General features: G+C 42.2%; 1 protein-coding gene across 1 annotated transcript in view; it reads left to right on the top strand.

Moving 5' to 3' along the window:
• Nucleotides 1-27,552, top strand: part of PPM1L (protein phosphatase, Mg2+/Mn2+ dependent 1L) — a 368,422-nt gene extending 340,870 nt beyond the window's left edge. The window contains exons 4-5 of the mRNA XM_040349279.1: nucleotides 6,699-6,860; nucleotides 26,930-27,552. Coding sequence (XP_040205213.1) covers nucleotides 6,699-6,860; nucleotides 26,930-27,276 — 509 coding nt within the window. The 3' untranslated portion in view covers nucleotides 27,277-27,552. The remainder of the gene's footprint in view (nucleotides 1-6,698; nucleotides 6,861-26,929) is intronic.
• The last annotated feature ends 229 nt before the right edge of the window (nucleotides 27,553-27,781 follow it).

Genomic DNA, 27,781 nt, shown 5'->3' with positions numbered 1-27,781 from the left:
GAACACGGATCACACTAAGCAGGAGAACACATCATAGTCAGTTCTCTAGCTGTGCTGGGACCTCAGCCTGCTCTGCTCCAATGATCAGATTTGTTCTGACACCCCCCACCCCTGCTCAGCCTTTCACTGGGAAGATCAGTAGGCTGCTGTTTCTGCTCCCCTCAGCTTATATGCAGCTAAGAACAGAGGGTAGGTGATCAGTTCTAAAAAAAAAAAAATGGGAAAAAGGCATTTATACTGTTTTTTTTTAATATGTATACACACGTTTTCCCTTTAATTTCTATTTTAAACTGAATCGGTTGTTTTTAAAGTCTGAAGCTCTGTACACACGGCAAGAATCTCGTCAGGAAAAAAAATGTTGTTTTCCCTGACGAGATTCTTGGCAAGAATCTCTTGTCGCCCGAGTGTACAGACTCTCGTTTCAAAAGAACCGCGGTTCTCTTGAAAGGAAAGAACGCAGTGACGTCATCGCGTCAAAGTCATTTCGAGCATGCGCGGGTTTCCTCGGCGACAGGTACGTATACACACTCTCGGGTTTCACGGCAAGAAAACTGCAGAGAATCTCACAACGAGAAAAATAGAGAACATGTTCTTTATTTTTCTTGTCGAGATTCTGGGCAGATTTCCAGACGAGAAACCTGAAAGCCTCGTACACACGCTCGGTTTACTCGGCAAAAAATGAGTGTGTGTACGAGGCTTGAGGGTTTTACAATCACTTTAACTAAAGCCAAAGAATAAAGGAGATTCTTCTTTAATAAGTCTATATTTTTTTTAAATGTTGTTTTTTATCTCTAGAGGCTGTCTTTGCCTGACTGTAACTTTAGACACTTCTGTGGAAATTCTAACTTGAGCTATTGAGGTCACAGCTTTTTTCAACTGGCTGTAAGGAGATAGAAAAAAAAGGAACCAAGAGCTCCATTTGCTAACCACAAAATACACTATATTATTATACATTGGGGGTTATTTACGAAAGGCAAATCAATTTTGCATTACAAGTGCAAACTACAAGTGCAAAGTACACTTGAAATTGCACTGAAAGTACACTTGGAAGTGCAGTCGCTGCAGATCCGAGGGGAACATGCAAGGAAAATAAAAAACAGCATTTTAGCTTGCACATGATTGGATAATAAAATCAGCAGAACTTCCCCTCATTTCAGATCTACCCCTCAGATCTACAGCGACTGCACTTCCAAGTGCACTTTCAGTGCAATTTCAAGTGCACTATGCATTTGTAGTTTGCACTTGTAGTGCAAAATGAATTTACCTTTCGTAAATAACCCCAATTGTGTAATATTTATTTGCACGACAAACAAAGAAAAAAAAACATATTTTGGACAATTTCTTTTAGCCCTACCCATAAAATAAATATTTATGTTGATTGATTTATCAATAATCAGGTAATGTGCTGACTGGCTTGAAAATCAGTGTATGGCAATCATATGGAAGTGAGAGACCTTGGGGGTTATTTACGGAAGTCAAATCCACTTTGCACTACAAGTCCACTTGGAAGTGAAGTCGCTGTAGATCTGAGGGGGACATGCAAGGAAAATAAAAAATATTATTTTAGCTTGCACATGATTGGATAATAAAATCAGCAGAGCTTAACCTTGTTTCAAATCTTCCACTCAGATCTACAGCAATCTAAAGCGACTGCACTTCCAAGTACACTTTCAAATGCACTTGCAGTGCACTTGTAGTGTGAAGTGGATTTGCCTTTCTTAAATAACCCCCCATGTTAGTTAATGTAAAGCCGTATAAGAGGATTTGGTGAGAACTCAAATAAGGACAACCCGTTTGTTTACAATAATTTGCATTTTGAAGTGGCCAATGTAAACAATGGTTTGTCTGCCTACGAGCTCAGTTACTTATCTGAAGCAGACTCGGATGTTCCTATAGTGTCATATCCAAACCTGAACTTAGTAAAGATCTCAGGCCAAGCATATGTGATCCTGCATAATCTCCTTGGAGAATAGTTCATGGCATACAGAAATATTTAGTTACGGAATATAAGCAAATGCCAAAAGCGGTGTCTGCAGGTTTCCTCTCACATTCAGTTTACAGTCCAGGAACAGTGTTGCCTTTTGTGCTGGGTAAAAATGTGTGGCTGTTTGGCACTTGGGTAAATGATAATCTGTTAAATAAAGAGTCAGTAAGAGCTTATTGTTGCAGGGCTGCCAGGAGGCCATGTGCGGCGGGCATGATTTACTGGTGCAGACACAATGTGCGGCTTCCAAATGATCTGGATCAACAGCTGCAAGGGGCAGGACCATCACAACAAAGGGACAGGTTGTAAATTATTAATAGGAGATTCTCTGTTCTCCTACTGTCCAAAATAAACAATGTGGCTGCTCTCAGAATCGTATTTCGTGCTACCCAAGGCATTTTCCTGTGTTTTATATCTCTATGTACACCCCACAAGCAGCACATAATAGCTTGTGTACTAGTATATTTTAGTGACCCATATTTCTACTAATGTTCATTGTTCTGTCTGCGTCTTGCTGCCGCCTCGGGCTTCTTCTGAGTCACTAAGCGCTTCTCTTATCTAGGCCAGCAGCTATTGATATTCACCCAAGATCCACTAAAGCGTAAGGAATTAGATAAGCAGTAATATCCCATAGGACAGAGTAAATGAGTAGGTGCCTCTGGTCATTATGAGTTGGCATTTACTAGTGTCGGCTACTAAACAAGCTGAAATCTGTTACACTTCTCTTCGCTTCTGGAACTTTACTTGGGTGTCGAATTCTGCAGAGGACCTGCATATGTGGTATTGGATTGTTTTCCTGTTTGTAATACTACAAAATGATGGTACAGCTAAATACATACACTATAGTTACCAAAAGTATTGGGACACCTGCCTTTCTATCCACATAAACTTTAATGGCATCCCAGTCTAAGGCCCCTTTCAGAGGTGCGGACCGTATGTCCGCTTTTTCATCCATCCGTTTGCGGATGAAAAAGGGACATACATTGGTCCCTATGTGATTGCGGGTGTCAGCGGATAAACACCCGTAATCACCCGCCTCCGCAAAAGTTCCGGTTTCTGTGGACGGAAGAAAACCCTATTTTTTCTTCCGTCTACGGATAGGATGAAAATGGACACACGGTCCGTGTTCATCCGATCCCCCAATAGGGGAGAGCGGATAAAAGACAGGGCGGTCCCTGCACAGTGTGCGGGGACCGCCCTGTCAGCTGCCGGCTCCGCGGGGATATATGGAGCGATCCCCGCTGAGCTTACAGACATACGGAGGCGGATCATTACTGATCCGCCCGTGTGAAAGGACCCTTAGTCTGTAGGGTTCAATATGGAGTTGGCCCACCCTTTGCAGCTAAAACAGCTTCAAGTCTTCTGAGAAGGCTGTCCACAAGGTTTAGGAATGTCTATGGGATGTTTGATCATTCTTCCAAAAGCACATGTGTGAGATCAGGCACTGATGTTGGATGCGAAGGCCTGGCTCACAGTCTCCGCTTCAATTCATCCCAAAGGTGTTCTGTGCAGGTCAGTCAAGTTCCTCCACCCCAAACTCACTCGTCCATGTCTTTATGGACATTTGCTTTTTTTTTTTGCTTTTTTTTTTCTTAACCCCTTCAATACCGGGCTTTTATACCCACCCCTATACCGGGCCTATTCTGGCACTTCTCTCCTACATGTACAAATCATCATTCTTTTGCTAGAAAATTACTCAGAACCCCCAAACATTATTTATGTTTTTTTAGCAGACACCCTAGGGAATAAAATGACGGTCATTGCAACGTTTTATCTCACACAGTATTTGTGCAATCATTTTTAAAACACTTTTTTTTGGGGAAAAAATTGTTTCATGAATTAAAAAATAACAAAACAGTAAAGTTACCCCAATTTTTTTGTAAAATATGAACAATTGTGTTACTCCGAGTAAATAGATACCTAACATGTCACGCTTTAAAATTGCGCACACTCATGGAATGGCGGCAAACTTCAGTACTTAAAAATCTCCATAGGCGACACTTTACATTTTTTTACAGGTTACCAGTTTAGATTTACAGAGGAGGTCTAGTGTTAAAATTGTTGCTGGCACTCTAACGCACGCGGTGATACCTCACATATGTGGTTTGAACGGCGTTTACATATGTGGGCGGGACTTTCGCATGCGTTCGCTTCTGCGCAGGAGCTACTGGGGACAGGGGCGTTTTAATATTTTTTTTATTATTTACTTATTTATTTATTTATTTGTTTACACTTTTAAAAGAAAACATTTTTTTTATCACTTTTAGCGGAACTGCCGCTATGATCGTTCTTATCGTGCACAGAATCGTCGGCACGAAAGAATGATATCTGAATGATGCCTCTAGCTGCAGGCATCATTCAGATATCACTGCACAAAGCCCAGGACGTCATATGACGTCCACCCGGGATGGGAGATCCGCTGTGTGGACGTCATATGACTATGTGCGGTGGTGAAGTGGTTAAACTATATAGCTAAAAAGGCTAAAGCTGTATAATGGTATTTTAGTTCCATGGCAGGTAACTCAATATACAGTATATGTATTATAGGTTAGACACAATTATATAATTTCCCCTCCAGGGCTCACTGGAGAGATGCCGAGTAATCGTGGTTTATTCATCACACAAAAGTACTGAATCGCTCCTTTGTTTTTTTATTTATTTATTTTGATTATTTGAAGCCTTTGTTTAGAACTATGGGTGGGAGGTAGACATCTGCACCATAAAAAAGACAGGTAAACCTGTATTGACTAACTTTATTGGTTTAACAAATAATGTACATTCTCAAGCATATGAATTATCTGAAATGCATATTAATAAAAAATACAGAGATTAAATGATACAGTTCACTATAGTAACAGATCTGTATAATTTTGAAGGTAAAATACTGCTAATGTATATAATGTATAGATTATATTGAATCATTCTATTAACATACAGTCTCTTAAAACCACATTCTTAGTCTTTAAAAATAATCCATACACATCCACTACTTAAAGCGGAATTCAAGTCTAATCCTAGCTAAGCTTAAACCTGCTACCACCTCCTCCCTTCTAAATCCTATTCAAACTAACCCGATAAAGGGAAGATGCTTAGGCCTCATGCACACTGGACGTTTTTTTATGTTTTACAGCAGCTGTTCTTGGCAGTAGATGTTTTTTTCTACAGTCATCAAACTCTACATCATGTTATCCTATGTGTTCATGCACACATAGGCTGTTATCAGCAGTTTTGGGCAGTTGCGTTTTTCAGCAGTAAAAAAACCCCAAAACTTGTGGGTTCTGAGAGACGTTTTTCAGCTGTAAAAACACTCCAACACTGATAAACGTCAATAAACGCTGATAAACGCTCAAAAACATCGCTTACCAGCATTTTTTAACATTTTTGACCCATTGAAAAAAATGATTGCAAAAACGTTGCAAAAACGTTGAAAAAAGCTGAAAAAAGTTGAAAAACTCACAAGCTACTGGTGTTTTTATAACGTTATTTTAACGTCTAGTGTGCATGAGGCCTTAGGCTCCATGCACATTGGACGCTAAAATAATGTTATAAAAATGCCAGTAGCTTTGCAGGGAGTCTTTCAACTCTTTTTAAAATTTTTGAAATAGCGTTTATTAGCGTATATCGCTGTTCCTGATTTCAGAGAACAGACGATCAGTGACATTTCACTAGGAAGAATGGGGATATGTTGTGTTTACACTGACATCTCCCCGTTCTTCAGCTCTGTGACCTGATTGCGGGACACCGGCGGACATCGAGTCCGTGAGCACGGAGCTCGCGGCAGGGGCGTATATATAAAGTGATGTATATATACGTTACTCTGCCCAGCTGTGCCATTCTGCCGATGTATATGTATTAGAGCCGGTCAGAAACCGGTTAAAGTGTTTTACTCTGTTTTTTTGCCACTTCGTAACGTTTTATGTGCATTCCCAAAACCTTTCCTTTTCTACTTTTCAATTTGTTTCTTTGGAACGAGCAGTGCATGTTGGCTGCAGTCAGGTGCACCGCTCTATGCACACTGCATATCGTATAGTCCATAATCCATCTGGGGAAAAAGCAAGAGACTGTGGCAACGTTGATACATACAGTGAGACCATGGAGAATGAATGTAGCCATCTAATGCCTCGTACACACGATCTGAATTTCCGATGGAAAAAGTCAGATGGAATTTTTTCATTGGATATGCCCCATCTGACTTTTTCCGTCAGAAATTCAGACGGAGTTAGAAAGAGAACATGTTTTATCGAAAATTCTTGTCTTGTCTGTATTGAACTCCGAAGGAGAAAAAACATGCATGCTCGGAAACAATTCGACGCATGCTCGGAAGCATTGAACTTAATTTTCCTAGGCTCGTCCTAGTGTTGTACGTCACCGCGTTTTTGACGATCGGAATTTGATGTGTCTGTGTGTATACAAGACAGCTTGAACAGAATTCCGTCAGAAAAACCCATCAGAGTTTATTCCGACGGAAACTCAGATCGTGTGTACAGGGCATTACAGGAAGTCAGATCCCAGTAGCAGAAAAAAAAGAGGAATTTAGCGCGTTGAAAAAGGGTGCGAGCAAAAGTTACTTTTGTAAGAATACATACTTCAATATAATGTCTTTAGACCTTACATGGTAGTCAAACAGCCACATTGTGCCAGTGTAAAGTTGCTATACTTATATTTTCTCTGATTTAAAAAACTTCACAATGTTTTTTTTTTTTTTTCGTTACAGGTACTACCTGCCTAATTGCCTTGCTGTCAGACAAGGAGCTCACAGTTGCAAATGTTGGAGATTCACGTGGAGTCTTGTGTGACAAGGACGGAAATGCCATTCCCTTATCACATGATCACAAACCATATCAACTAAAAGAAAGAAAGCGGATTAAGAGAGCTGGTAAGATGCCGTCTGCCTTGATAGATTATATATGCTTAAACTTTCACTCTCTGCTGCAAGCTATCCAAGAAATAAATACCCTTTTCACAATCAGAATTTAAATACGTGTTCTAGGATGTCATAGAATGTTGAATAAATAAAGTATGAAGGAGTATAGCTCCTTTCAGCTTTTGTATTCTAAACTGGCATTGGTCAAGTTAACACAAAATCTGATTGGTGGCTGTTTTAAACTGTTCCACTTCTTTTTACAAAAGAAAATGTATAACTTTACAGAATGCCCTATAATACAACCTTGGAATATGGTGGTATGGGATCTAATGAAGAACTAGACATGTACACACTGAAATATTTTGTTTCGGAATTAAATTTTCGTCCTAAAAATACATTTATTTAGTTACTCCAGAAATTTGTTTTTATTTATTTTTGTTTAGTTATAAAATACATCCAAATTCGTCCAAAAATCTGAATTAATTAAGGTCGAATCTGTCAATTGAAGGCTTATGGGGCCAGATCCTCAAAAGAGATACGGCGGCGTAACTGCTGTTACGCCGTCGTATCCCTGGTCCTAACTATGGAACTGATCCACAGACTCAGTTTCCCATAGTTAGGACGAAGATCCGACATGTGTAATTGAATTACACTGTCGGATCTTAAGGATGCAATTCTAGGCCGGCCGCTAGGTGGCGAGGCCATTGAGGCCGGCGTAGAATATGCAAATGACCAGTTACGGCGATCCACGAACGCTCCGACGGGCCCGACGCTCTAAATCTACGTCGTTTACGTCGAGTTCCGCCGCGTAAAACTAGGGCTAAGCCCTAGTTGTCCTAAGCCATGTTAAGTATGGCCGTCGTTCCCACGTCGAATTTTAAATTCTACGTCGTTTGCGTAAGACGTCCGTGAATGGCGCTGGACGCCATTTACGGTAACGTCTAAGCAAATGACGTCGGAGCGACGTCAGTTAGCGCAATGCACGTCGGGTAATTTACCCGACGGAGCATGCGCAGTACGTCCGGCGCGGGAGCGCGCCTAATTTAAATGGGACTCGCCCATTTGAATAGGAACGCCTTGCGCCGGACGGATTTAAGTTACAGCGCCGCAAAATTCCAGGTAAGTGCTTTGTGGATCGGCACCTAACTTTGGAATTTTGCGGCGGAGTAACTTAAATCAGAAAAGTTACGTTGCGCCAAGGCTTTGTGGATAACCCCCATGGTGTCTGTCGAATGTTCTAAGAAGATTCGACGGAGCAGCTAAACTGTACGACGCCGCAATCATACATTTCCAGTGGAATGTTCCGCCTACAAGCTATAAAAGAATTCTAATGTTGTATGACACTAGTAATAACTATATTTATGAATTATTATTACTAGTCAACTAACATTCAAATTCTTCTATAGCCTATGGCCATTTGAGCATTTGACCGGAAATGTACGATTGCGGCGTCGTACAGTTTAGCTGCTTGTCAAATCTTCTTAGAACTTTCGACAGACACCATAAGCCTTCAATGAGAGATTCAAGGTTTGTATGTTTTTCTCTGCTTCGTCGAATCTTCGTCGTTCACGTTGAATGGTCTACCCCAACACTGTCTCTATAATGTCAAATCTTTTCTCTATATGTCGAATCTTTACTCTCTATGTAGAATAATCTTGGACTAATAGAGTTAAGGTTAGGCACATTCGATCACAGGTTCGATAGACACAGATTGCTATTGTCAGCGTCATGTCGAATCTCCTATCTATATTGAACTGTTGTAGCAACAAAAACGAAAATAAAGCATTTTTTTATGTCGGATCTTTCAGATTTCAGATTCTGCGCGTTCGTTTCCGTTCGTTAAAATGATAACGAAAATACCCGAAATTTGGACGGAAATGCATTCGGACAAAAACGAATGCACATGTCTATGAAGAAGCATGATTAGTAGAGGCCCTATCAGAGGGACTAGATTGAAACTAATTAGCCATTAACCCTCCTGGCGGTATCCCGGAGCGAGACTCAGGGTTGATTTTTTTGGCTGAAATCTGTAACCCCGAGTCACGCTCGGGGTAGCTATGCAGAGCCTGCAGCGCGCGCTGGCTTAGCTTCTCCTGGATCCAGTGATGTCACCGCGATGTCACCTCGTTCCCCTGTGCCGCCGATCTCCGTTCCCTGCGACGTTACGACGCACGGGAGCGGAGATCGGCGCCAAATTCAAAAACGTAAACGAACACTATACATACAGTATACTGTAATCTTATAGATTACAGTACTGTATGTAAAAAAAAACACACCCCCCTTGTCCCTAGTGGTCTGTCCTGTGTCATGCATGTTCTTTTATATAATAAAAACCTTTCTTTCTGCCTGCAAACTATAGATTGTCCATAGCAACCAAAAGTGTCCCTTTATGTCAAAAATGGTTTTAGATCAGCTAGAAAACAGCAATAATAAATTATAATCACTTGCAGAATTGTGCGATAGCGGTTTGTGGGGAAATTCGTCATAAAAAAAAAAAAAATAATGACAGCAACAATTCTGCAACTGAGCAAATTTCAGTGATTTTGAGTTGATTACATTATTGAATAATTTTTATTAGAATTATATTATTATTTGTTATAATTATTTATAATTATTTATTATATTATAATTTATAATTTTGTTTTTAAAAAAATGTCATACCCGGGATGCCTATTAAACTCTGGTTTGGTAAGATTTAAGTGAGTTATTCCTAAGAATTACAGGCCTACAGTATAAAACGCCAAATTTCCTTGCAAATAATGGTACCGCTTTCAGCATGTTTTTTCTGAAAGAATCATACCGCCAGGGAGGTTAACATGTTTGGGGACTGGGAAAATTAAAAAATTTTAAGGTGGTGACCAGTTTAAAAAGGATGTATAGGGTTGTTTTCTCCTCTCCCCATACCCCTTTCTCTTCTCCTCTGTCCTGCCTCTCTTTTCCCTTCTCCTCTCACCTGCCCTCACCTCTTCTCTTCTCCCTTTAACTCTATACCTTACTTTCTCTCTTACCTAATTTAAAAAAACTTGCCATTTCAATTTCAACTGCAAAAAATAATAAATGGATGAATGCAGCAAACCACCAACGATGCAATGTTTGTGTGACCAGTTTTAAACTGAGGCTATTAAAGTTACTGCATGGCTCTCTTATTTAATAGTTTTGGATATAGAGGGGGAAAATGAAAATTTCTTCAGTATTAGGCCTCTTACACATGATCGAGAATCTCGATGTAAAAGAAACGTTGTTTTCCTCGACGAGGTTCTTGTCAGGCTTGATGAGAATCTTGTCAAGCTTTCCTTGCATACACACTGTCAAAACAAAATCTCGTCGTTCTCAAACGCGGTGACGTACAACACGTACGACGGCACTATAAAGGGGAAGTTCGCTTCCACTGGCGCCACCCTTGGGGCTGCTTTTTCTAATCTCGTGTTACTGTGTGTTAGTAAAAGTTTGGTGAGAGACGATTCGCGCTTTTCAGTCTATTACAGCATGACGGATGTTCTATCTCCATTACGAACGCTACTTTTACCGAAGGTGCGCTCCCGTCTCATACTTTATTCTGTGCATGCGTGGGTTTCTAAGCATACACACGAACGTGTTTCTCGTCGTAAACCAGCCTGACGAGGAACACGACGAGGAAATTGAGACTCCCGACGAAAAAAAAGAGAGCAGGTTCTCTTTTTTTCTCGTCGAGATCCACAACAGTTTTCTCGACGAAAAATATACACACGACCGTTTTTCTCGGCAAAAATGCTCTGCCAGCATTTTTCGTGATGGATTTTGCAGAGGAAACCTGTCGTGTGTACGAGGCCTTACTTTGTCTTAAGCCTCGTACACACGGCCGAGGAACTCGACGTGCCAAACACATCGAGTTCCTCGGCCAGTTCAGCCCTGAAGCCGCCGAGGAGCTCGGCGGGACGAGAGCTCCCATAGAACAACGAGGAAATAGAGAACATGTTCTCTATTTCCTCGCCGAGCTCCTCGTCGGCTTCCTCGGCCGAAAGTGTACACACGGCCGGGTTTCTCGGCAGAATTCAGCCAGAAACTCGGTCGGAAGCTGAATTCTGCCGAGGAAACTGGTCGTGTGTACGGGGCCATACTGTTAGGCCTCGTACACACGACCGAGGAACTCGTCGGAAAAGACACATCGTTTTCCTCGACGAGTTCCTTGTTAGACTTGTCAAGGAACTTGACAAGCTTGCTTTGCGTACACACGGTCAAGACAAAATCTCCTCGTTCTCAAATGCGGTGACGTACAACACATACAATGGCAGGTGAAGTTTGATTCCACTGGCACAACCTTTGGGACTGCTTTTGCTAATCTCATGTTACTGTGTGTTAAGTAAAAGTTTGGTAAGCGATGATTTACACTTTTCAGTCTGTTACAGCGTGAAAAATGTGTTATCTCCATTACAAACGCTACTTTTACCGAAGGTGCGCTCCCGTCTTATACTTTATTCTGAGCATGCGCGGGTTTCTAAGCATACACACGAACATGTGTCTCGTCGAAAACCAACCCGACGAGGAACACGACGAGGAAATTGAGACTCCCGTCGAGGAAAAAGAGAACGTGTTCTCTTTTTTCCTCGTCGAGTTCCTCGACAGTTTTCTCAATGAAAAGCATACACACGACCATTTTCCTCTGCAAAAAAGCTCTGCCATCAAGTTTCTTGATGGATTCTGTCGAGTTTCTCGGTCGTGTGTATGAGGCCTTACAGTTTTATATCATTAATATTATTTGCTTTTGTATTAGAACAATGTTTCAGTTCTGTGTTATAAACAGCAAAGTCAACAGTAAGATTATGAAAACTAGGAACAGCTGACACCACTATTGTTCATGTCTGCTTTATAAAAATACAGCTGGCAGCCAAGAAGAGGGACGAGCCTTTTTTTTTATTACAAATAAAAAAGAAAACCATTATCTATTCTCCAATCTGATTATCTGATTGTCTTTTCATCTACAGTATATCTAACCGAAAGCAGTTATTGCTATGTAAATTACTTGATTCTGCAGTTTCAGTTAATGAAAGCAATGACAGAGCTGCTAAAACATAGCAAAGTTTAGCTTCATGTATTTGTGCAGACATTTGAGCTGTAAGCCAAAATTCTGTATACTGCTCTAATTGGAATTAGAGACATCAAATATTAAAATATACACTCATGATCACCCCTTACCACCAACCTGACAGATCATAAAAGCTAACCATCCTCCTTCCTGTCATGGGCTGTACAAAGTTCCTTTGCCAAAGAGACACTATTTCTTACACACTCATGCAGCCCAGACAATGACTCTCCCACCACCATGCTTAACTGTAGGCAAGACACACTTGTCTTTATACTCCTCATCTGGTTGCCGCCACACACGCTTGGCGCCATCTGAACCAATTACATTTATCTTGGTCGCATCAGACCACAGGACATGGTTCCAATAATCCATGTCCTTAGTCTGCTTGTGCTTTCTTGTGCATCATCTTTAGAAAAGGGTTCCTTCTGGGACGATAGCCATGCAGACTAATTTGATGCAGTGTGCGGCGTATGGTCTGAGCACTGACAGGATGACCCCCACCCCTTCAACCTTTGCAGCAATGCTGGCAGCACTCGTATGTCTATTTCCCAAAGACAACCTCTGGATATGACACTGAACACGTGCACTCAGCTTCTTTGGTCAACCATGCCGAGGCCTGTTCTGAGTGGAACCTGTCCTGGTAAACCACTGTATGGTCTTGGCCACCGTGCTGCAGCTCAGTTTCAGGGTCTTGGCAAACTTCTTATAGCCTAGGCCATCTTTATGTAGAGGAACAATTCTTTTTTTTTCAGATCCTCAGAGAGTTCTTTGCCATGAGGTGCCATGTTGAACTACCCTTGACCAGTATGAGAGAGTGAGAGCGATAACTCCATATTTAACTCCATCTGCTCATTATTCACACCTGAGACCTTGTAACACTAACAAGTCACATGACACCGGGGAGGGAAAATGGCTAATTGGGCCCAATTTGGACATTTTCACTTAGGGGTGTACTCACTTCTATTGCCAGCGGGTTAGACACATATGTAAAGTAGTCATAGGGTTATTGTCAAGTTAAAGTGGATGTAAACCCTTTTTTAATTAAGGCTTGCAACTTGTACAGTATAGGATTTAATGTAATCTGTGTCCAGTCTTACCACAAAGAGTTAACCCTCTTATCTTTTTTCAGTGAGATAAAAACTGACACACAGAGAAATAAGAGCCAGTTCTTTCCCCTTGCTGTGATTTAAATATTTCATGCACAAGACTGAGAGACATTCTGTGTACTTCAGATCCCCTCCTCCTCCTCCTCCTCCTCTCTTCTCCAGCTCTCCCAGGATTGGCTGCTCCACACCTCAGCATGATTGGGCATGCTGAAGTCATGTGGTGACTTTTCTGGGTCTTGACTGGATGTTAGTGATCATAGCAGAAGTTCAGTGTGAGAAATACATAGAAGAAAATGCATGTTGACAAGGGGAGTGTAGAGATGGGCGGGGAGTCCACTGACATCATGACTCCACCCACGAGCTCCAGACAACAGACCCACCCACAGAATCTGCAGTTTTTCAGTTCTCATAACAGACAGGGGGGAGACATTTGTCAGGTAAGGACACATGCAGGAGGCATGTATATCCTTATAGATAACCACTATGGCAGTAGTTTAGAAAGGAGAAGAGTGGCAGGGCAGGGTGTTGCTGTGCGGTGTGTCGCGGGAAATGCACAGAAATGCATGCTTCCACACTGCAAGAGGTATGAACGGGCCTACATCCTTTGTCTCCCAGTAGTGACCCTGCATTTTCACCATGTCATGTGGGCTTACAATGGAGACTACAGTAGTCAAGTAGGCAGGCATGTATAGTCAACTGTTGTCACCATCAGGAAATCTATCCTGAGAAGTACCCTGCAGCCATTAGTGGAAGAAAATTCATAATTATGAGTAGCTTTGTCCTATTAGATAAGGACCAACTGAATGAATAAACCTTATTTTCTAGACTTTCTTCTGCTTTGGCCTCCCTTCTACAGCAGGTCCTGCAAGATGACAACATCCCCTTACCACTGTACAGCAGTATCATAAAATCGATAGGCAAGTTGTGGTGTATTAATTAAAGCATTTCAACAGAATGTGATATTGCCTTAACAACAGGACTATAACCAAACTCTCATGTGTATGCTGCAAATAAAAGGAAAAAAAAAAACGTTTCGGACAAGTTATGCATTGTATTGAAGGCTCAAATGGAATGTTAGTAAGCACATAAAACTTACTTATTGCACAAAACCTAATAACTGAGCAAATAAACTGGAAATCTATTAAATTCTGAAAACATTATGTGCAGTTAGGTATGACCTAAAAACCTAAACTCTTTGAAAACCAGCATTCACACAGTGATGTTTAGTGTACGTGATGTTCCCATTTATTCCCTGTGATTACTCCCCTTAGGTTTAGGAAGCATCCCAAAGATTTGTGTACGCTGCTGCAATGTGCTGTGATCAGCATAACACTTGGATATAGCTCAGGCTAATACTGAATCTTTTGTTTGTTGGAATCCTGTAAGGGGGGAAAAAGCACAAGCCAAAAACAGGATCAGCAGAAAATAACATATAGTAGTACTGTTTTTAATATGTACATACTGGTGTCTTCACTTCCCCTGATGGTACCCTGTAGTGTGTTCACTATGTACAAAGCATCTTAACCTCCCTGGCGGTATGATTATGTCAGATTTTAGGTGCTAAAAAAGGTAGAATTTTTTTGTATGGAAATTTGGCATTTTAAATAGTAGGCCTGTAATTCTTAGGAATAACTCACTTAAATCTGTCCAAACAAGAGTCTAGTAGACATCCCGGGTATGATAAAGTTTGAAAAACAAAATCATAAATTATAATATAATAAATAACTATAAATAATTATAACAAATAATAATATAATTATAATTATTCAATAATGTAATCAAATCAAAATCACTGAAATTTACTTGTTGCAGAATTGTCGCTGTCATTACTTTTATTTTTTTATGACGAATTTTCCCACAAATCGCTATCGCACAATTCTGTAAGTGATAATAATTTATTATCGCTGTTTTCTAGCTGGTCTAAAACCACTTTTGGCATAAAGGGACAGTTTTTGATTGCTATGGACAATCTACAGTTTGCAGACAGAAAGAACATTTTTTATTATACAAAAGTACATGCATGACACTGGACAGACCACTAGGGACAAGGGGGTGTGTATTTATTTCATACAGTATACTGTATGTAATGTGTTTATTTACTTTTTTGAATTTGGCGCCGTTCTCCGCCCCGTGCATCCTAACGTCGCAGGGAACGGAGCTCGGCGGCACACGGCACTGTGTGAATCGAGCGAGGATGCTCACACAGCGGGGAGGCATCGCAGGATCCAGGGACAAGGTAAGTAACTTGTGCCTGTGGATGCTGCGAGGCGATCCCGAGTCTGGTTTGGGGATACCACTTTTGGTAATGAAATCTTACCCCAAGCCAGACTCGGGAATACCGCCAGGGGGGTTAAAGTTGTAGTAAACCGGCAGAAAAAAAAAAATTACTAAGCACATTATGACACATTTATCTGCACATGAGCACTCACAGCGCTGTCCCTATTCACCCAGTCTTTCTTCCAGGTTCGTGGGCTTCGGGCGCAATTATGTCACTCCCACTCATCCGCGCAGGACCCTGGCTGCGGGATGCTGCTCTGCATTCAACGGCATTATGTGTGCTCTGAATGCAGAGCGTCACTGCGCATCCACGGCTGTTGTCTATGGCTATTGGCAATTTGAATATCTCCTAAAAGGTGCCCATCTAGGGCAGTGATGGCGAACCTTTTTGAGCCCGAGTGCCCAAACCGCGACGCAAAACCGACGTATTTCTTTCAGAGTGCCAACACAGAATTAAAATTACCAGCGGCTCTGTACAGAGGATGGGACTGAACATCCCTCTCTGAATGAGCCCTAAAAGACCAAAAACATAAGATTCTGCCAGATTCGCTCAGAATGCAAGGTTCAGGAATGCATTGTGCTCAGAGTGCACTGTGCAACATACACTGACCTACCTGACACATGCACTCACCTACCTGACCATTACACTGACCTACCTTATACATGCACTCACCTACCTGACACATGCAATGAGGCACCTTGTTTCCCAATGACACTAATAATGAGGCCAAATAACAGCAATGATGGGGCACAAGGTTTCAAAATGAGGCACAATGACGCCAATGAGGGGGGTAAAATGTTTCCCAATTACACTAATAATGAGGCCAAATAACAGCAATGATGAGGCACAATGACACCATTGAGGGGGGTAAAATGTTTCCCAAATGACACTAATAATGAGGCCAAATAACATCAATGATGGAGCACAAGGTTTCCAAATGAGGCACAATGACACCAATGAGGGGGGTAAAATGTTTCACAATGACACCTATAATATCATATCAGTTAGCAGGGCTGACAGCTGACTAAAGATGGCAATGTATATATTTTAGATTTAGAACCTTCATTTTTTTCTCATAATGTCTTTTATGTGTACTTTGCTCCAGCGCTGCGTAAAGACCGATGAAGTACTCAGTCACTGACCAAAAGGTCTGATTTTTGTGGCTTCCAGTGGAAGGATTCTACAGGGCCCAGTAGAATCCTTCCACTGGAAGCCACAAAAATCAGACCTTTTGGTCAGTGACTGAGTACTTCATCGGTCGTTACGCAGCGCTGGAGCAAAGTACACATAAAAGACATTATGAGAAAAAATGAGCATGGAGATGAGTTTTGAATAATCTCAGATGATTCATTGCACTTTATAAAATCTGGACATTATCGAGTATGCAACAAACTGGCTGACCATGCTAGGTGAACAGAGAAAAGGTTACTACTAAGGGCAGTGACAAGGCGGACTTTTAAGGCAAGACAGGGACATAAGGTTTAGAAAAATATAAATTTTTAATTACAAAAATACAATAAAATACATAGAAAAGAATACAGAATATACGTTCACATGCAAAAAATCCTTTTCGTCTCGTCTACGCGTTTCGCCTTTTGGCTTCCTCAGGACGAGGTTAGGAGAATTTGACAGTAAGATATTACTTATTTCATTAATCGGAATGATCGTTAGCCATCCAATTGCACCGGGGACATTTAAGGTCGTTTAGCACAGGCTATCCCCCAGGGACATATGATATCTGTTCATCTGAGAGACCCTTAACCTGCTGGTTTGTCATATAACGGATACTGCAGTGTGGCTGCCCACTTTGGATATATTCTCCATTCTGGTCTCGCCCCCTGCCCTTTTGGTCCCGGCTTTGTTTGTGGTTTTGGCTACCTGCTAGATCCTATCCCTGTCGACGGACTATATATGGGTCTGATGTCATTTAGAGGAATTCTTCTCTGCTCGGCTGTACTGAGCTCTCCTATAAGCTGCATACCACTGGCACACTTGCGACCTTAAATGTCCCCAGTGCAATTGGATGGCTAACGATCATTCCGATTAATGAAATAAGTAATATCTTACTGTCAAATTCTCCTAACCTCGTCCTGAGGAAGCCAAAAGGCGAAACGCGTAGATAACACGAAAAGGAATTTTTGCATGTGAACGTACGCATTCTGTATTCTTTTCTATGTATTTTATTGTATTTTTTTAATTAAAAATGTATATTTTTCTAAACCTTATGTCCCTGTGTTGCCTTAAAAGTCCGCCTTGTCACTGCCCTTAGTAGTAACCTTTTCTCTATTCAATATTTCGGATGTTGGCAAATGTGAGTGCTTTTTTGTTCCCCTTCCCTATTTTTTGAACATGCTAGGTGAACAGAGCACTGTTGAAGGTTCTAAATCTAAAATAACTGGGCCTTTACATCACATCCTACTCAAGTTGCAGAACTACAGTCCCCATTAACCCTCAGCCCACATATACAGAGTGTGTACTTGGAATATTATCTCAGCAGCTCAGGATCAGTCTCAAATTGTGCCATGTTGTCCCTCCCTATTTAGCTCTCAACTATGCAAAACCTCACCTTTTGAGTCCTGCAGCTCCTTCCCGCCGCACGTCTTCTCATTCTCTCTCCCAGCACGTTCGCGCTGTTTTTTTTTTTTTTGCAGTGTGGATGGCTCAACGGCCGCTTTAATTGGTTGGCAGGCTAGCACGTGACCTCCGGGCGCTCATTCTATGTCACGCCCACTCGGAAACGTCACCGCTAGCACAGAGAAAGCACAGAGAACTATGGAAAATGTAGTTTGTGGGTGCGGTGTGGCGGTGTGACGATCCCATTATATTTTCTGTGACATTTCTGGCGTGCCCACCGAAACGGCTTGCCGTGCCAGGAGCGGCACGTGTGCCACGCGTTCGCAATCACTGATCTAGGGGATAGTCATTGTACCTACAGGTAAGCCTGATTGTAAGCGTACCTGTAAGGTACAAGTTCCAAAAAAGAGTTTACTACCGCTGTAAAATACTGTAAATATGCACTGTGAAACCAGGTACACATGTACCGAAATTCAGACGGTTCAGCAGGAACCCTCCGACTTTTGGTATAGATTCACCTTTTTTTGTTCAACAGAAGCCAGTCTAATGAGCCAGCCTAACGACTGGCTCTTGTCAATGGCTGCAAGCGCTGACCAGTGTATTATGGCTGGGGGAGTCCCCCCATCAGAATACAATAGCTCAGCATTAGGCCCCGTACACACGAGAGGATCTATCCGCTGGAATTGATCTGCGGATCAGTTCCAGCGGATAGATCCGCTGGTGTGTACAACCCAGCGGATCTGTTTCCGTGGATTTTTATCCCCTGGGATGGATTTCAAGCGGATAAAAATTTGAAGACATGCTTTCAAATCTATCCGCTTGAATCCATCCCAACGGATTGATCCGCTGGTCTGTACAGACTCACCTGATCAATCCGTCCGAATGGATCCCCCGAATGCGTCGTAATGATTCGACGCATGCGTGGAATTCATTATATGACCGCGTCGCGCACGTCGCCGCGTCATCATCGCGGCGACGGCGCGACACGTCATCGCGATGGGATTTCGGCGCGGATTTCGATCCTATGGTGAGTACACTCCATCGGATCCAAATCCGCGGAAACGGTCCGTTGGACCGTATCCGCGGATAAATCCTCTCGTGTGTACTAGGCCTTAGAGATCCCTGCATCACACATTATTTGTGTTGATCAGGGGGATATGTCCGTTTTTTTTTTTTCATTAAAAACGCTGGTTGAACAAACAAAAAAAAAGTGTATACCCAGCATAAGACCATGTTCAACCTGCTCTAAGTATATTATACTAAAGCACACCTAGATGCCATGTATTGGAGAAAAAAATCTTTTGCTTATTCAGATCTTGTATTGAAAATTTGAGATCACTCAGTACCATGCAGGGTCTGCTAAGGCTAGCAATAGCTTGGACTGTATAAGAAAGAGGAGTAAAATTGTGCTTCGTCAGAACATGTGTAAATACATGCTCAGTTTTGACCACTATCTACAATAAGGGTAGTTGAAAAACAAATAACTTTTTTAGCTAAGAAACAGTTCGCACTGCTGCGTTGCCTTAAATCACCCATGTTAAACATGAGTTATCTTGCGTTTTATGTGGATTGTGTTAGGCAGCCATGCATGGGTTCTGCAGAGAATTGTGTTAGTGCCTTGGGGGGCTTTTTAAAATGAATGGGACTGCAATACATGCGTTGCAGTGCGTTTGCGCACAAACTGTCTATTTTTACTGTAGGTTATGCTGCTACAGGTAAGCCTATATTAAGACTTTCCTGTAGCTACCCAGGATATCTCCTAAACCTACACTGTTAAGGAGATATCCCCTGTCCCTTACATCAGCACGCGTACTGGGGAAAACTGAAGCAATGTGCCATTACTGGTATGCGCGGGAGTGACGTCATTGCGGCTCTGGCCAATCACAGCGCTAGAGCCGCGATACCCAGAAGTAACCCCCGGGAGAGATTTTGCCGCCGGAGGAGGGGACGAGGACCACTGGGGGGCTTTGATCTAAGGTAAGTAATTAATAATGAGCTAGTATGCTATGCATATGCAGGGTTTTTTTTTGTTTTTTAGATTGGGTTTATAACCACTTTAAAGTGTATGTATGTATAGCCAAACTTTTTTATGATTTTGTTTTGGATTAAGTAGGTAAGAAGCAGAACCTTTGTTGGGGTTTTATTGCTGTGTCCCCACTAGGTAAATTCACCCTCTCTTTTAGTCCTGGTGGCCTCAGGTTGTTAGGACAGAAAGTGGCAGTAAGTAAAGTCACCAGACCAACAGGTATAATGCCTCATGCACACTGGACGTTTTTGGACGTTTTTACAGCAGCTGTTTTTGGCAGTAGATGTTTTTTTTTTCTACAGTCATTAAACTCTCCATCATGTTATCCTATGTGTCCATGCACACATAGGCTGTTATCAGCAGTTTTGGGCAGTGGCGTTTTTGAGCCGTAAAAAAAAAAAAAAAAACGAGTGGGTTCTGAGAGACGTTTTTTAGCTGTAAATAAACACTCAAAAACGTCGCTCACCAGTGTTTTTTAGCGTATTTGATCCATTGAAAAATGTCTTATAAAAAAAATGCTAAAAAACGCTAACGCAGAAAAAAGCTAAAAAACGCTAATAAACGCTAAAAAATGCTATTACAAAAACATTGAAAAAAGTTGAAAAACTCATTACAAAGCTACTGGCATTTTTATAATGTTATTTTAAAGTCCAGTGTTCATGAGGCCTAAGAGGTAATGGTAATTTTTTTAATGTAGACACCTGTTCCAGAGGCAGATGTCTAAGGAGGAAATTCTCTACACTTTTGTAGAGATTTCCTTTCACTTTCTGTTGAGTCTCTGGTGCAGGAAGGAAAGTTAAAGTGCATGTCAGGCCAAAATAAAATAAGATGCAGTACATCTCTGCAATACATGCATTTCCCCAATATTTAAAACCCTGCAGGTACTGAATATTACCTGTTGAGCTGCCAGAAATGCACTCAGCTCTTAAGACCTGTTGTGGGCTGACAACGCCTAGCATTTTTGTGAACAAAGTGGTATCTTCCCTGCCCAGTTGTCTTTTGTCAAATTACCCTTTCTTTTTCCTCATCTCTACAGTATAGACGTTAATCATTCTGTAATCCAAGATAAGAACAAGGACGGCAAATTAGACTCCTTTAGTTAAAGTGTTAATGCACTTAAACAAGACTATGCCAGCCCCTCTATTGGAGGCTTGCATAGAACATTGTGTAAGTTGTTTTTAAAAATGAGTGTTGTAAATACCAAATTTCAGCTGTCTTCATGCCGGTCACGTGACTCGTGGGCGCTTTTTAAAAAAAAAAACGTATACAGTGTGCTATGCCATCCTCTAATAGAGGGGGTGAGAATAAAAAATTTAAGTTTTCATTTTAGAATAATAGCGGTTGGGTGGCGGGGTCGGGCTGGAGACAGACAGGGGAAAAGGAAAGATGACAGGCAGGAAGAAGGGAGAGGAGAGCAGGCAGAGTATAATGGAAGGACGCACTTTGACCATGGTGATCAGGGCAGAGCAGCCCTGGTTATCGTGGTTTGTTTAGAGAGGGGATACGGGAAGTGAAATGTTCAAGGTTTTTTTTTTTTACAGTTTAGAGGGGGGCAGATTACATAGCACAAGCACCTTTTTTGTTCAACAGAAGCCAGTCTAATGAGCCAGCCTAACGACTGGCTCTAGTCAATGGCTGCAAGCGTTGACCAGTGTATTATGGCTGGGGGAGTCCCCCCGTCAGAATACATTAGCTCAGCATTAGAGATCCCTGCATTACACATTATTTGTGTTGATGGGGGGAAAACCGACATGGGTTCCCCCTACAGGAGCATACCAGGCCCTTGGGTCTGCTATGGATTTTAAGGAGAATCCCCGTACACCAAAAAAACGGCTTGGGGTTCACCCCAAAATCCATACCAGACCTGTGTCTGAGCAGTAGCCCGGCCGGTCAGGAAGGGGATGGGGACGAGCGAGTGGCACCCCCTTCCTTAACCGTGCCAGGCTGCATGCCCTCAACATGGGGGGTAGGTGCTTTGGGGTAGGGGGGCGCGCTGTGGCCCCCCCACTCCAAAGCACCTGTCCCCATGTTGATGAGGACAGGGCCTCTTCCCGACAACCCTGGCCGTTGGTTGTCGGGGTCTGTGGGAGGGGAGCTTATCGGAATCCGGGAGCCTCCTTTAATAAGGGGGCCCCCAGATGCCGGCCCCCCATCCTAGGTGAATGAGTATGGGGTACATCGTACCCCTAGCCATTCACCTGGCGGATTTTTTTTTTTTAAAAACACACTACACAGGGTTTTTAAAGCAATTTATTAGTCAGCTCCGGGGCCCCCCTCTCTTCTTTAGCTCTTTTACGAGGGGGGGCCTGTTTCTTCAATGTCTTCTGTGGGGGGGTCCCGACGGTGGTAAAGACTCCTAATTAGGGTGGGGGGCCGGCATCTGGGGGCCCCCTTATTAAAGGAGGCTCCCGGATTCTGATAAGCTTCCCTCCCGCAGACCCTGACAACCAACGGCCAGGGTTGTCGGGAAGAGGCCCTGTCCTCATCAACATGGGGATAGGTGCCTTGGGGTGGGGGGGCAACAGCGCGCCCCCTGCCCCAAAGCACCTACCCCCCATGTTGAGGGCATGCGGCCTGGCACGGTTAAGGAGGGGGGGCGATCGCTCGTCCCCACCCCTTTCCTGACCGGCCGGGCTGCTTAGGATACGGGTCTGGTATGGATTTTGGGGTGAACCCCATGCCGTTTTTTCGGCGTACGGGGGTTCTCCTTAAAATCCATAGCAGACCCAAGGGCCTGGTATGCTCCTGTAGGGGGAACCCATCCCGGTTTTGTATTTGAAATTTGGCGTGGAGTTCCCCCTCAAGATTCATACCAAATGCAGCTGACACAGTGCACTGCGGTTACCTGCGGTTATGTGCCGATAGCTGCGGAATTTCGCAGCTGGACGCATCCAGTTCTATTTTTTCTATCCGCACAAAACCGCGGGTAACAAAACTGCAGGTAACCGTAGTGTGTGAATGATGTCATAGGAAAGCATTGTGTGCTTCTAGCTGCGGTAAAATCCACAGCTAAAAGCACCATTCTATCCGTCCGTGTGAAAGGGGCCAGAATCTATATTTTAATTTTTTTGGGGTCAACAAACGCTTTGACACAGGACAGCTTTACATTTCTGACACAATCAACATGTATTTTTGCACGTATTAAACAACCATAACAAAATACTTTCGTTGATATATTTAACAAACTTAAAAGGCAGCAAGAACAAATGATTTGTTTGAATATACAGTACATACACTTTATATAAAATGCCTCCAACAGAGCAAAAATCTCTGGCTATAAATGCACATTAAAGTGGACCATTGAGTAACCGTATAAATAAATGTGTGACAATATACAGCAACAGTATAATTTTTTTCGAAACACTTAACTTCTTATCATTAAAAATTCATCCTTGAGTTCTGGGCAAGTGGCTTTGCCTAGGCTGAGATGATAGCATCAGCCTTCTGCAGGCAGAAGGAAGCATTTTCCCCAGTGATCAGACTGTAACATTGTCAGAAATCAGACTTCCAATAGCACATCCGAAGTACTATAGAAAAAAGTATGGGACAGGAATACACCTACCCCAAACAAAAGGAAAGGACTTTTCAGTAAACCACTAAGAGCCTGCGCCAGCTGCTCTGGCCCCCTCCACAGTGAGCGCTGGAGGGGCAGAGCAGAGAGACCTGGTGACTGACATTCATCAGCTCTCTGCAGCCTGAAGACTGAGAGCTGAGTGATCAGTGGTTTTTGATTGCTTAGTTCTCGGTCTGGAGCCAGTAAAGGGACAGACACAGCATCAGTGTCAATGCAGCAAGGCGTTAATATGGTGTCAATGCTACCTTTATGGATGTAAATGCTGGGTAGGTTTCCTGACACTCATAAAAATTAAACAAGTGGCTTGGGTAAGCTATGAAATGTCTTCAGTATTACAGAACGAGTCCAGTTAAATGTGACTTATTACTACTAGCTGCAGAATGCTATATACATTGAATACCTCCTGTGAATCTAGCCAAAGGAGATAATTTTTTTGTAACCACTTCTGGTAAAACTGATAACTAATATGTATAATTGTTATTTTATCCCTTTGTACATATCTTTTCTATTTTCTGAACAAGATATTCTGTAACTGTAAAAATAAAAACGAAAAAATTATTTCTGCAACCATGGTAACTATCTTTAATTTATACTCAGGATTTCCTGGAGTCCTAATCCCCTTGTTTTTGTAATTAGCTCATAGATTACCCTTCACAGATCTTGAGGTCAAATTACAGGCAGCCTGGTTCCACAATACTGAGATACATGCATATTCTGTATATCTAAAGTGATACTAATTCTTATTACAGCACTGGCATAGCCTCCTATTCAGCAAAACTTTTTGTTGAAAGTGCACACAAATGACTTTCCTTTTTACCTATGGAAAATAAGAAGGTAAGGTTCTGCAACTAAGTTTGCTAAGATCCTTAAATGTTTTCGATTATTTTATTCAGTTGGCTAAAGGATAGATACCAGAGTTTGGTTGTAAATGGGGTTCACTGGGGATAGAGACCCACAGGGCCGCTGATAGAAATTATGGTTTACAGTCTACCTGATGGGTCCCCTTCAGCTCCACCCCTGGTCCCGCCCCTGGTCCCTCCTTCAGCCTCACCCCTGGCCCCTCCCCAGACTCCACCTTGAAACAAAGTGCAGGTTTGTCTACAAGTGATATTTATTTTTCTCACCTATGCCGCTAATGTCGTAATGTGCAGGTAGCACATGCATTATGGCCTATAACGCATGTGCAGGTAGCACATGCATTATGGCCTATAACGCATGTGCTGCCTGCAGAGACAGTGCCACCCATGCCGCCAATGCCGTAATGTGCTGCAGACAGTGCCGCCAATGCCGTAATGTGCTGCAGATGCAGTGCCACCCTTGCTGCCAATGGCATTATGCAGCACATTACAGCATTGGCGGCACTGGTGGCACTGTCTGCAGCACATTACGCCATTGGCTGCATGGGTGGGACTGTCTGCAGCACATTACGGCATGGGCGGCATGGGTGGCACTGTCTCTGCAGGCAGCACATGCGTTATGGCCCATAACGCATATGCTACCAGCAGACAGTGCCACCCATGCCGTCAATGTAATGTAATGTATAGATTCTGGCTGCTGCAGTAGTAGTAGATCTTGAATCCCCCCTCCAAGCAAGCACACACGACACACCTGTGTTACCCGGCCAGGCCCCAGGAGTCACTTCCTCCCTGATCCTGTTGCTGACTGGACTGTCCACACAAACTTCCAGTCGGATTTCTTCTGCCGCCGCCGCTCGCCTCACTGCTTCTGTCATGCGGAGGGAGAGGAATCACTCCGCGGCACCAGGGAAGGCAATATAGAGGACACGCTGGCTGGGACATTAGAAATAGTCTCTCCCCCTGCCGCCACATACAAGCACATTTAAGTTACAGTGTTTGGGCGTCGATGGCTGGAGGATTTTTATTTTTTAAATTACAGTAATTAGCTATCTGTTCAGGTTGCCCGGGTCCCCCTGCTGGCCGGGCCCAGTACAACAGGGCCAGTTGTACTGGCCTATCAGCATCCCTGAAGACCCGTCACTAGTGGTGTACCACAAGACTCTGCACTAGGTCCTGTTCTATTTAATCTATATATGAGTAATATAAATTAAGGGTTGGTGGCTAAGGTATGTCTTTTTTGCAGGTGACACAAGGGTATGCAATAGGGTTGATATCCCTTGAGGTGTCTGTAACATGGAACATGATTTGGCATTGCTGGAAGATTGTTTAAAGCAGTGGAAACTGAAGTTCAATGTTTCTAAATGTAAAATAATGTACCTAAGAAAAAAGAATCCCTTGATAGAGTAAAATATTGGGGTCTAGAACTACAGAGGAAAAATATTTGGGGGTGCTTATTTCAGATGATTACAAAATGAGCAAACAGTGTGACCAGGCAGTGGGAAAAACAAATAATATTCTAGGACACATCACTTAAGGGGTCACCAGTAGGAGAAAGGAGGTCCTGATTGCCCTATATAGATCATTAGTGAGACCTCATTTAGAATACTGTGTCCACTTCTGAAGACCTCACTCACAAAAAGATAATGATAAGATAGAACTGGTCCCACAGATGGGCAACAGAAATGATGAAAGGTCTGAGGCATAAAATATATCAGGTAAGACTTCAGAAATGTAATATGTACAGTCTGGAGAAAAGAAGAGAAAGGGGAGACATAATAGAAACCTTTAAATACATCCAGTGAAGGCAGTGAATAAAGGTTCAGGAAGCAGTATTTTCAATATGAAGCCAAGATCAAGAACACAGGGACATGACCTCTAACTAGCAGAAGGGAAGTTCATAACTTAGAAGATTTAGGAAGTATTGTTTTACCAAAAGTAATTGATGCTCCAGCAGAGGTAGTCAGTCAGTCAACACTGGCTGGATTCAGACATGCTTGGTACAAACATAGCTCTATACTCAGACAAAAAAAATTATGAAAAATACAAAAGCATGCACAAATTAAAATACAAATAGGGGAAAATTTGATGGACCACTTGGTCTTTTTTCTGTTGTCACTTTTCTATGTTTCTATTATGAACTTCAACCCCCATGGAAGGTCAGAAAATCAAACAAATTAAACATTTTAATTAAAACCTAATAGTGTATAGCCAGCTTAATTCTGATGGATAGAGAGTAGGCTAGATGTCCTATAGTTAAAAAAATATGGGTAACGCAAAAGGTTACACAGATTTGCATGAATACATGCATGCACAATTTTTAACTTGCAATTTGAGATTGTTCGCATTAGTGTTGTGAAATCATTGCATTGTCTTATTATTCTTTTGTTAAAATAAGTTTTTTTTTTTAAAGACAAGCAGATTTAAAAATTGAAGGCACCATTCATATGCAAATTTGCAAAAGAGCTCTTTTTCGATATCATAGAAATTATGTATAGAAAGTAAGCACAGTAATAACAATACCATAGGGAACATATTATGTATGCATGAAATTTTGTAGCTTATGTTTTTTGCTAACCTGCCTTTCATTTTTTTTTCGTTGTGCAGGTGGCTTCATCAGTTTCAATGGATCTTGGCGCGTTCAAGGGATTTTGGCGATGTCTCGTTCTTTGGGGGATTACCCTTTGAAGAACTTAAATGTCATTATCTCAGACCCCGATATCTTAAGCTTTGACCTTGACAAGCTACAGCCAGAATTCATGATCTTGGCGTCTGATGGCCTGTGGGACGCTTTCAGCAATGAAGAAGCTGTCCGGTTCATTAAGGAGCGCCTGGATGAACCTCACTTTGGAGCCAAAAGCATTGTGTTACAATCCTTCTACAGAGGATGTCCCGATAACATAACAGTTATGGTAGTAAAGTTCAGGAATAGCAGCAAAACAGATGAACAATGAGTTGTCTGCAATCTATATATATAAATATATATACATATGTACAGATGGACTTCGGGCAAACGATTTTATTTTATCTAAGTAGGAAAAATGTGGAAATGTTATTAAAGTTGTCCCATGGCCTCATATCCATGTCCCAAACCATAACATGGACTCATGCAGCTAAGGTATCTATCCACTGTAAGACTATGAGCACATAAAAAGTACATATGAGATTCAACATTGTTACACTGTTAAAAAGCAATTCTCTGTATTAAAAGAAAGTGTTTACCCCCCCTAGCAAGACTTATTTGTTGTTTGCTTTGCATCAGAATATACTGTATCTGGAAAAGCACATATGTTTCAATTAAATGTGCCAAGCAAGTATTTAAAATACTGTTTATAAATTTTAAGGAGCAGGTAAAGAAACTCTCCTGATAAGATCCCTTTCACCCCTGTGTATGTTCAACATGCAGTTTTAAAGCTGCTGCCTTGGGGTTTGGCAGATGTTTGTAGCTCTTCCAGTTCT

Source organism: Rana temporaria, chromosome 4 (genome assembly GCF_905171775.1).
Source record: "Rana temporaria chromosome 4, aRanTem1.1, whole genome shotgun sequence".
Lineage (NCBI taxonomy): Eukaryota > Metazoa > Chordata > Amphibia > Anura > Ranidae > Rana > Rana temporaria.
Note: the sequence above shows the minus strand (reverse complement) of the source record. Positions and strands in the feature narration are given on the sequence as shown.